Source organism: Pyrus communis, chromosome 7 (genome assembly GCF_041283825.1).
Source record: "Pyrus communis isolate YQ-2024b chromosome 7, ASM4128382v1, whole genome shotgun sequence".
Lineage (NCBI taxonomy): Eukaryota > Viridiplantae > Streptophyta > Magnoliopsida > Rosales > Rosaceae > Pyrus > Pyrus communis.
This window is the reverse complement of record NC_142571.1, coordinates 26,535,429-26,547,308: the sequence shown is the minus strand read 5'-3', so window position 1 is coordinate 26,547,308 and position 11,880 is coordinate 26,535,429. Positions and strand designations below refer to the sequence as shown.

Genomic DNA, 11,880 nt, shown 5'->3' with positions numbered 1-11,880 from the left:
GACATTGCATGAATTTATAAGTAAGCTGGGTTAGTCTTTGTACTACCAATTGGTTTTATAATAGAACTTTCCTCCATATTTTTACAAAAACAAAATGTAAGATAATATTTATGAGTCGTTGGTTATGCAGAACATCGTGGACAATATTTAATGTGCAGAATGACGTTTTTGAAGTTGCAGAATATAATATACAAATGATCTCTTTTCATTTTGATTGTTAATAAAGAGGAAGAAAGAAACATCTACCTCAATACTATTTAATAGATTGCTCAAATGTTATAGTGGCATGGCAAACACATACAATAAATGAAAGCTTGCAAAATATTCTCCCTTTTCAAAGTCCACAGCTACAGAAACTCTCTTCCTCAAAGTCCATGGCTACACCAAAACCCAAAAACCAAAAACCAAAAACTTGTAAATATATTTAACATTGAGGCCATAAACTTTGACTTTGCACCGAATTCGGTGTAGCATCACTCTCTTTGGACTATTGCCATTTATTCACTTATTTTTCAAGTATTCCAAAAGGAAAAAACAATGCTCATGAATTATACAATGTATATATTATTGACTTGCATGGTGTAGAGGTTTGATTTAGGTGGTGATCAAACATCTTTTAACTATTAGATTTTCGTGTGTCACGGTATTGGGCTGAGTATTCGAGCTTTTAGGGTTTATTCATGTATATACTATATTTTGTGCTTATCTTGTGTGTACCGGACGTGATTTCTCTTGTGTGACGAATTTTGTTGTGTTGTAATTCTATTCCTCATGTATTTGTGGGAGTGGTTTCCACTTGATCAAGTTTACTTTTCCTCATGTTATGATGTCCCGACGGCAACATATAGGTTCCAAATATATTTTAGAGTCGGAACATGATAAGTTTAGCGGTACAATAATATTTTATTTTAAACTACTTTTATTATGAGAAGAGAAACTTAAGTTGAGTTTAAAAAAGGCAGACATAATGGCAGAAAGGAGTTAAGCATTTGCCGATCACTAATCAAATATCTAATCTAATAAAATCTCATTTGTCAAAAAGAATACTTTAAAAAAAAAAAAAAAAGGTAGACACAATACTTTAATGCACAAAAAATAGGAAATGTATATGTGAAAAAAATGTACGTGACATAACAAATCCTAGAGATTTTGATGCGACAAATCTATCCCCATAATATTCCTTTACACAAGAGACAAGTTTGATGATTTTGTTGAGGGGAATATTCTTATCGAGCATTAGTAGATGTTATCTCATGTGGCAGATGCACTATTGGTACCAAGTTGGCCCCAAAACTATTCGAAGTTTGGAAAATAAGTATGTGAAGGTTTTTGGAAACGCTTTGAATATTTTGCACTATATTTTTTTAGTGTCTATTAAGTGTTAGGTGTAATGCATGCTAGCATTTTCGGTAGTACTCGTCAGGTTGCGTTCACAACACTCAACAAATATTGTCGATAACACTTATCAAATTGTTTCGGCAAATATCGACATTCATTAACATATGCGAGATATGATTTGGTTGAAGACAAGCTTATCAAATGTTCGTGCTATGTTTTTATCTAAAAAAAACTTGAATCTTTAACATTGAGATCCCCAACGTTCAAATTTGAATCCGCATATCCCGTTATTTTATTTTTTTGTAAAGCTCAAAATTATTCTCTCTTTTATCTTCCACAAGCCGTAGTCAAATTTTTTTACTTTTAAATTCTCTAATAGTTTCATCTATGTTTTACTTATTTATCATTATCTTAGAAAACCGAAAAGGATCACCGAAATCATCTGAAAATGATGTATGAATTTAATGGACCGCCAAGCCCGGGAATTGCATGTGCTCGTAACATGGTAGGGCTCATCATCCAAATACAATTCAAAATTTTAATTAAAAAAATTATAATTATTTTTTTTATAATTAGATTCTCGATTATAAAAGGAAGAATATTTGCTTCCACCGTCAACACAAAATAATAAAATGAGTGAGAAAAACATTTTCTTCGGAAAAAAAAAAGATTTATTAAGAGCCTTTTCATTTACATGCACATGCAGTAACGTTGAAATCACCTACACTTACGAAATAACACAACATTCTTCATAAATTGTTGCACCTGATTATTATTAGAATCTGAAACAAAGTACCAAAGAATAGTAAACAAAGCACGCTGCATAGCGGTTCTAAATATGACATGTCGCCCTTGTATGCAAGAAGAAGGAAGTGAAGAAGGAGAACAAACGAAATAAGGCGTTTTTAGCTCTAGTTTTGGATGAGTTTCTCTCAATTATGTCTGGTAATAGAATAATGTATGCCGGCCATACTGAACTTCTCCCACCATTTTCACCATGACATACCAAAAGGCATTTACTTTAAAATGATTATCATCCAGGCACTCTAATCTTGAGATGATTAGATTATATTGTCAACAAGTAACATGCTAATCTTATTTTATTTTCTTAATTTCGTCGCATTGAAGGCAACAACGTGTGTGGTTGATGATTTTATATGTGATGAACCCTAAATCAAATTGGGGTGCGTTATTTGGGTTGACAATTACTCCACCCATACACAGCTGCCATTTTTTTCTTCTTAATTTTATAATATTTTCACTTTTCTTAACAATGCTTTTCTATTTCATAATCTCAACCGACAAATTGTTCAAGAAATCTATATACTCTTTGGTTTTTCCGAATGATTCGATGAATCACCTCTAATGATTTAAAGTTTTAATGAAAGAAACTAGATTAGTAGATTTTGTTGTTTAATTAACTTGGCTAATGTCTAACAAATCAAGCACATTAATACTTAGGCCTCATTTGAAAGTACTTTTAAAATAACTGAAACCGCTTTTGGTGAGATTTTAAGTTCCAAAAGCCAAACCTTTCTAAAATAAAACCTAAAAAGTAAGAACCTGCAAGATAAGTTGCAAACGAAAAAGAAAATCCAAAAACATTAGGTAAAAAAGGAAATCACACATCAAGAAGGAGAGACAAACTTGAATGCTGAGATGCCCGAGAAATCTGATTGCAGAAAAGGAAGAATCTTTATAGGAGTGGCATGCCAAACAAATGAAGATGAGAGAAGCCCTTAATTAGATAATTTATATGCAACTGTATGAGGAAATCAAATCATCAACACACGTGGGAACTGATGTAGTTCGAGCTTCTCGCAAAGGTGGTAATGATTTTTATGTCGGATTTTCCAGTGGATCCTCTGCATTGGTTCATTGCATTCTCCAAATGATTCTTTTATTTTATCTTTTCGGATTTTTTCAGAAAGTTATTAAGCAAATCAAAGGAAAAAGGTAGCAATGAGTTGACTTCATTTCTTGAGCATTTTTAGCAGTTAATGGATCAAGGGCAAAACACGTTGAACTTTTCAAAGACTGCATACTGATATTCATATGTCCAACAAGAAAATCTGTCTTACAACTGGTGTTTAAACTGTTTGTTAATCACTTATTGACGGTGAGTTCGTTCTACGAGCATGAGAGATTATGATGTGTTTAATTTGACCTCAACAAGAGGTGACAATGAATCTCTTACTCACTCGACTTAACATTCACACAATAAATCACTTTAAGACTCCTATTTAGTTACATGTCTAAGCTACAAGGCTCGATTGGAGATAAACACAAGAACTTAACTTAGGAAAACTAAGATTCTCCCCAAATTATAGCCACCAAATTGGACTTGTGATCGAACCTAAACATCCCAAATTGAAGGACTTAATTTCCGTAACTCAAGGCAAATTCAGAAGAAAATCAACAAATTACCAGTTTTCACATGGAAGGACTTAATTTCCGTAACTCAAGGCAAATTCAGAAGAAAATCAACAAATTACCAGTTTCCACAAGTAATCGTAGACTAGTAGAAAAAGTATTTCTAAAATAACGAAAACGGTTGAGAAATGCATGTGGAGGTAGGGTCATGGGGAATAGCAGTTGGTGAGTCTAACTGGAACATTTCCATGTGCACATGGATTCTTGTGATATGACCTGAAAATATGAATCTCTGTTTATATGTGGTTACCTCTCTCTCTCTCTCTCTCTCTCTCTCTCTCTCTCTCTCTAAAAGGTAATCAACATGGTGCCAAAGCCTAAACTTGTCTCTTTCTGTTCACACTGCCTTCAACTCTCCTATATAAGCAAACCCCCAATTCATCACAATGCAACCACTCACCTCTCACTTTGCACTCAGTACTTCCTCCTCCTCCTCCTCCTCCTCCTCTCTCTCTCTCTCTCTCTCTCTCTCTCTCTCTCTCTCTCTAAACACATAAACAATGGCTTTTACTCTTTCTCACTCCACCATTGCTCTTCTGTTCTTTGTCCTCAATATATGTCTTCAAGGTACTTTTGGTGACTATGGAGGTGGATGGGAAGGTGGCCATGCCACATTTTATGGTGGTGGTGATGCTTCTGGCACAATGGGTAAGTCTAACTCACTACTTTTTCACTTTAGGGTAACTTTATGTGGTAAAGTTGAAGTAACTTGAGTTTGAATGTGTAAAACCCAAACTCGTGGATGCAGTCACACCGGCCAGAGCAGATGCACATTGATCCAACTTTAAATTTGTCTTATTGCAGTTTAGATTAGTTCAAAGTAGAATATCACTTGTAGACAAAAAACCGAAAACCCAAGATGGAGATGGTAAATATTTTTAACCATGAATATTGATCGGGTTGTGTATTTGGATATTGCAGGAGGTGCTTGTGGATATGGAAACTTGTATAGTCAAGGGTACGGAACCAACACTGCAGCACTGAGCACAGCTCTCTTCAACGATGGCTTGAGCTGCGGGTCGTGTTATGAGATGAAATGTGATAGTGACCCCAAATGGTGCCTCCCCGGCAGCATCATCGTCACCGCCACCAACTTCTGCCCTCCTAACTTTGCTCAGTCCAACGACAATGGTGGCTGGTGCAATCCTCCTCTCCAGCACTTCGATTTGGCTGAGCCTGCTTTCGAGAAAATCGCTCAGTACCGAGCTGGAATTGTCCCCGTCTCCTTCAGAAGGTAAAAAACAAACATTTACTTAAACTGCCTCAGTAATTTTTACACGTGACCTGGAAACTTACTTACAACAGAAACGTTACTATGAAATTATACGAAGCCAATCACCACAATGCCATGTAGTTTAACTTTTTCTGTATGACACTGTGTGATTGACTTATAGAGGTGTAGATCTCATTCTTTTTATCTCACTCATCTACTGACCAGGTCACGTAACGAGTGAGGCAAAAAAAAATGCGATATACACCCGTTACATAGTGACATTTTTCACTTGATTATATAAAGTGCGACATGAAAAAAAGTCTCACGTGACGGTCACATCCCAAAATTTATTTATTTTTGTCGTTGAAAGTTTGTATAATTTGTGAGACAGTGAAATTAACATGCTTTTGTTCGGTAATTTGTAGGGTTTCATGTGTGAAGAAGGGAGGAGTAAGATTCACAATCAACGGCCACTCATACTTCAACTTGGTTTTGATCACAAACGTGGGAGGAGCAGGAGATGTGCACTCAGTGTCGATCAAGGGCTCCAACACAGGGTGGCAAGCCATGTCGAGGAACTGGGGCCAGAACTGGCAGAGCAACTCTTACCTCAACGGCCAGAGCCTCTCCTTCCAAGTCACTACCAGCGACGGCAGAACTCTCACCGCCAACAATGTTGCGCCGGGGAACTGGCAGTTTGGCCAGACATATGAGGGCAGTCAATTCTAAGACTCCTCCGGCAGTAAAACGGTCAAAGTCTGGTGAACGGTGAAGGGTACAACCTTGTATGCGGATGGGAAGAGGAGAGTGGAGGTTTTTTTTTTTTTTAGGAGGCAACTGATTGCTGAGGTGGCTAATTGGCACCCGCTAGGCCTATCTATAATATAATATTATATATATATATATATATATATATACACACACAATGAGGAGATTGTGTCCGTTTGATTTGATGATGATGCATTTTGTACCGTTGGATGTGGTATGCAGATTTTATTACTCATACCCCGAGTAGGTACAGAACCCAGATGGAGCAAATTTGTACTTCCACCTTCATTATATATACTTTGGTTTGGTGGATTCTTCATGTGACTTGTAAAATGAATAGAGATAATTTTTAAATTTCTTTGTTCGGAACTAACGGGTCCGAAGATTCAGACCATTTATTTTAAATCATATTGCTCTCATTAGCTTATTTTATTGACCTATCTCACACAAATCAAATTTCAGATCTCCCTCTATTCAACAACCCGAATCTCAAGATTCTTCGCCTTTGAATACAAAAATCTAAGGAAAATCTCGACTCTTATAAAATGACTTTCGAGTATTAATGATATTTTTTTCAAAGTATATATTTTTGGTCGACTAAAGTATTAGCAGGGAACCTTTCTCTGAGAAGATGAGTTTCTCATGTGACCAGCTACTATTTTCCAGGTAAATTAATGCTATTACAATATTCAAATACAAGAGCTTTGGCCTTGGAATAAATAAAGAGGCATTCAACGTGCTTGAAATCTAAGTGACCGACATGAGAAATAAGATGCCTCGCCCGTGACATCTCTCTACTGCAATCTACCTGTTGAATCCCACATTGACCACAGGAAAAGAGAAATAATAGTTTAAATATTCACTTTAATTAATACGAGGTTTTTTTGTGATAACATCTCACACTTGACGGATAGTGTATATGGTAATTACTAAGTTGAGAACAATATCGATGTTGTTGAAGTGAGCCTTTGACTCGTCTCTTAAATAATTTGACATTACCTATATTGTTGTATGGTAGAATGGCTCTCAAGACGTTTTGCAATAAGACTAATATAATTCATTTGTGGCCGGAACTTGAATAGTGTTGGGTGAACGACATTAACACTTGTGTTTGGCTGTTTTGACATCCAATTTTGTAAGGACAGCCCCAAAGCATCAAGGCTCTTCAATTTGCAAGGGTCGGGAAGAACGTCTATTGTATGCAGTTTTACTGTTGCTTTACAAAAAAACTATTTCTATGACTCAAACTTGTGACCTTCCGATCAAATAGGTGCAACCTTTTCGTTGATCCAATTTTAAACACATTAGGTTTGAATAAAAGTTTGTGTTTTCGTCATTCGATCAGAAAACCTAAAGAGGCATTCACGATTCAGTAAACCAAACAGAAAGTGTTCCCACTCCAGAGTTTGAAAAGTCTGAAAATTGATGTAAATTGGCAGCATTTTAACATTAACGGCACAATATTTTCTTACAAAAACATCTGCACCGGTGGCTGGTAACAGCCATGGGCTACAATTTACCCAAGTTAATCAACCCTTGAAATTAACAAAAAACAAATCTTAGTAGTAAATAATACATTCACTTGAGCCTCTCTCTTCGTAGCCTCTCGAGTTCCTTGACCATCTGCCAGTGTTCCAATGATAGGGAGGTTTCACCAAAACTCATCGACATCAATCGACCCATTGTCAGCAATCTGTAAGCACAAGCAAGAATATAATGAATGACTAACGAATCTCGAAGAAGAAAGAACAATTCGCAAATCTTTCAGTCTCTAACCTGCTGAAATCTTGGGTTCCCAGTGTCCTATCTTCCTGCCTTGCTGCAACCAAGTCATTTTCTATCACCTGTAAGGTTTCAGACGACGACATCAGCCAGAGGCAGATTGATTAATTTATCAGACATGGAGAACAACACTTCTGAACTAAATTTGTAATCCTAAGTTCCCAACTCTATTGGAGTGAGCAATTTCAGGGTAACAAGCTGTCCAAAGCAACTCTTACCTTCTGTAATTCTGAGTCAATAGAATGTGGCAATGATCTAAGAGTAGCCAAGTACCATCTCCACGCCTCTAGTGCTTCTGCGGTGACTTCAGTGGAAGCCACTGAAGAAGGGTGGAAAGGTAACACAACATCAGCTGGCAAAATGTTTGATTTGCCTTCTGAAAGAACAAGCATTTGGATGTCTGCTGGCATGTCCAGTTTATAGAACTTGAAATCATATTCCACCTGAAAAGGACAAATTAAAAGTTATCATGCCTTAGTGTGCATTTCGGTGCTATAAACTCTGACGTAATAATAATCTCATAAGGCACAAATCTACCAAAATACACAGGTTGCCAATCTTAGTGCATTAAACAGTAATACATAAAGAAACACATAGAAGTATGTATAGTAGAATAGATAAATCACCTTTTGCAACTCTATTAAAGTTTTAAGCAATCTTGCATTTTCAACCCCGACAGAGTTAAGAATGCCAGCTTCCAGCCGGGTCTCATCAAATATCACGTGTGAACCCTCAGCCAGCTGCAGGGCTCCGGTTATCAGCCTGGAGCAATGTGAAAAGTTAAAAACTATTACAAAATTGACACTATGGTACAGAATCGAAAATCTCGTTACCTGCTCGTCTCATAATCCTTTCTTGGCGCAAGAGAAGCAGTGTTGAGATAATCCACTGTTAGGGATATGCATTGTGTGAAAGGTAAAAGATTCTTGAGAGCAAGGCCAAGCTGGGTGCCAAACACAGGCGCACTTTCTCTGCTTAAACAAGTAAGATTTAGTGAAAGCTTCCCCACAGCAACAGTTCCAACTCTTGAATACACCTGTGAAAAGCAAGATCAAATCATATACCTCATATGTAAAGGAGATGAGGAGAGAGGTTTTAAGAGATTGAGATAAGACACGATGCACAAAAATAACGTAAAAGTATCATCATGTGTATCCAACACAGAATATTTAGATATGATAAGGACCGTTTACCATGGATAAGAGATGCAACAGCATGAAATTAGCAGCTATACCATCATTGCCAAGAACAGCTGTAAGATGCCTCAAGAGAGCTTCCCTGATCTCTTTCACCAAGTTCGGCTTTGGCTATAAGATAGACAGTAATAGCATTGTCAGCACAATATCAAAAGTAATTAAGGGAAGAACGTGAAAGGGGGAAATTTAGAGTTCCCAGGATAGCAGAAACACACAGACTATACAAGTCCTTTGAGGAAATATGAGATAATAATGAGCACAAAATCACCTCGATTGTAGGGGAACGTGGAAGGAAGTCGTGAACTGCAAGTTTCCTGTGAATAAAACAGTGGAGACGTGGTACCTACAACAAGAGAAAATTGTGAAAAAAGTATAAAATTGAATGTACTTACAGTCCAACACCGAGTACTAACAAGCAGTACAGAACAACACATGCAAGAATTAGTCTTTTCTTATATATGAAGACCTACAATTTCATATGGAAGACAGAACTAGTACCTTATTTGGGGGCAAGTGAACCAACACATCTTCACTAAAACCATTCGTTAAATCATCTGATTCATCTTTGTCCTCTTTAAACTCTGAATCGAAAGTGAAGACTCCAACAAACTCAAAAACCTCGTTTAGCTTTAAGTCAGATTCTAAACAATCATACATCTGATAGGATACAAGAGTTTCATCAGCTTTCACTAAAAGAGAGAACAAATCTCGGTTCATAATTTTTCTATTGGTATAATAAATTGTCCAATGTACCTTAATAAGACAAGGAAGCGAATCACTGTTGACATCAAGCGCTGTAATCATACTAGAGCTGGTGCCCTCAGTAATTGACTGCTGAGAAGAATGTCCGTTTTCTTTCTGGAAAAGATGAAGAAAATTAGGAAGGATGAGTTTTTGTTTCATCAGAATCGGAAACTAATGTTTTTATTTAATTAATAAAATTGGTTCTACTTACGAGCTTTTTGGTAGAAGGAGAACCTTCAATCCCATTATCTGAGACCTGTCATTCAATGCACTATGTCAGGTACACAAACAAGATGCCATCTTTCCAATACAAAGCTGAAGGAAACTTCACTTGAGAGATGAGATGTTACAGATGTAAAGAACCAAAAATTGTCAACTCATGAAGTCACAAAATAAACCAAGCACGATAAAAAAACCTATCAAGTAAATTATGACAATCCAATCATCCGAAACCTGACCCTTGCAAAGATCTACCTACTCAATTGCTAACAAAAACTTCCTAAATTTATACAACTAAGTTAAGCACAAAGATGGCAATAATAAGGCGGTTTGCATTGTAATGCAGTTTGCTTTTTCTACTTAAAACACGATTAACCTTTCACTACACAGATTATGAGAATGGAAATTACATCCATGTCATCAGTAGCTTCAACATCCACCCTCGGGCGCTTTTCTCTTTGTTGGGTTGCTGATTCCATACTTGTAAACATCACCCCGTCAGAAGATTCAGCCCATGAATTCTGTCCCGGCACCTAAACACAAATACAAGATAACAACACAAGAAAACTCAGATCACCGAACGAGCCACAATGTTAATTCCACGCATCCAAACTGAAAATTCTAGCAAAATTCAAGGAATGTCATTACCCTAACAAAATAAAGATTCAAACACAGCCACCAACACTAAGCATATAAGTATGTGCTAAGAGTTTGATTATAGGCTCACTCACCGGGGTGCAGTAGAGCATTCGGCGTTCCCATAACCGCATATCCGGCGTGGAATCCACCGGGAATTGAGGAACATCCGTGAACTTGTTGGTCCTCCAAACAGAGCCATCCTTCAATACCAACAACGCATTATTTTCGTGGCAACTAAATAAATTAACAATCCTATGTTGCACAAACAGAAAAATGCTCAGATGGCATAAGATAAAGACAGCTACCTTATAAGCACCGACATAGAATTCATTTCCCAACATGTCTTGTATCATTCCCCGAAATCGAACGAGTGTGTTGGGCTGAACCCATCTTATGCTTGCAGAATTCAAAATTGGTACCTAAATTTTGACAAGGAACAAATTTTCAAATTTTAATTGACATTTCACAGAGAAGCTAAAATCAAGAGATTAAAAGGGGGAAAATGATACACAATTAGGGTTGTCAAGGGCAATTAAATGAGCCCAAATCAAAAAGCATAGAAATTGAGTGTGTAGGGTTTGGGTTCGGACCTGAGAGAGGCCGCCGTCATCGTAGAGGAAGTTGCGGAAGAGATCGACCGCTCCCCAGTCCCGGCCATCAAAGGAGGCTGGGTCGGATCCCGACGCAATCGCTTTCTCGAAAGTGGACCGGACCGCTCCGAGAGGGTTCGCCAGACAGTCGTACGCTACTCCCACCATATCTGATTCTCTCTCTCTCTCTCTCTCTCTCTCTGAGTTCTCCCTTAGTCACTCTCTCGATGTGGCGGTTGGGATCGGCTTCCCGCACTTTTAAGTGAGGTCGTTGGGTTTTTCCCGCTAAGAAGTGCTTGTTCCCGCCATTTTGGTCCTAGGTTTACTGGCTCCATCTTCTTACAACTTACAAAGAGTATGGTGTAATGAGTTTTAGATCGTCGGATGTCGTAGACGACTTTTGGATCGTTGGATGCGGGAAAGCTAATTTGTGTTTGGCTTTTGCTCGTCTTAGTTTGGAGATAAGGATCCTTGCAGGATTTGAGATCCTTTAATCTTGTCCGTTTATCGTATATCGTGTGGTTAGTTTTTTTTCAGATACTGTTTAAATTTAATTTTAAATAATATATTTTAAAATAATTTATAATTGTACGAAGTACAATAAAAACAGAATTAAAGGATCCCTAGGATCCTTACAAAAAGGAACGAGGATCTATCTCCTTAGTTCGGGTGAGCTTAGCATATTTTGGTTTTTTTTCTTTTTATTTGAGATTTAATATAAGTATGATAAGAGGATTTGGAAGTAGATCAAAGTCTATATATTATTTTAACTTAACTTGGTTACATCAAGGTTAAATTTAATTTTATTGGCTAATTATTCCGTGACGATAAAATCTAGTTTTTATTGCCATTTTGTTGTTGAAATCTTCGAACTTAATTGATGTATAGAAAGAGCAATGTATGATTAATAATTTAATGTGGTGCTTAGCAATTCGCAAAAGCCTTGATTAGTTCCAGA

General features: G+C 37.1%; 2 protein-coding genes across 2 annotated transcripts; one reads left to right on the top strand and one right to left on the bottom strand.

Moving 5' to 3' along the window:
• The first annotated feature begins 4,153 nt into the window (after positions 1-4,153).
• EXPA8 (expansin A8) lies at positions 4,154-6,106 on the top strand. Its single transcript, XM_068473832.2, has 3 exons — positions 4,154-4,419; positions 4,693-5,005; positions 5,410-6,106. Exons 1-3 carry the CDS (start codon positions 4,272-4,274, stop codon positions 5,711-5,713), a joined length of 765 nt encoding a protein of 254 aa, XP_068329933.2. The 5' UTR covers positions 4,154-4,271; the 3' UTR covers positions 5,714-6,106.
• A 1,068-nt stretch (positions 6,107-7,174) lies between these two features.
• On the bottom strand, positions 7,175-11,268 carry LOC137735202 (mini-chromosome maintenance complex-binding protein). The gene is made up of 14 exons (XM_068474605.2): positions 10,923-11,268; positions 10,638-10,751; positions 10,425-10,532; positions 10,104-10,226; positions 9,686-9,730; positions 9,484-9,588; positions 9,229-9,387; positions 8,999-9,073; positions 8,728-8,841; positions 8,368-8,570; positions 8,161-8,296; positions 7,753-7,977; positions 7,529-7,596; positions 7,175-7,445 (listed from the first exon to the last, which is right to left on the bottom strand). The coding sequence occupies exons 1-14, from the start codon at positions 11,088-11,090 to the stop codon at positions 7,331-7,333; spliced, it is 1,758 nt and encodes a 585-aa protein (XP_068330706.2). The 5' UTR covers positions 11,091-11,268; the 3' UTR covers positions 7,175-7,330.
• Positions 11,269-11,880: the final 612 nt, after the last annotated feature.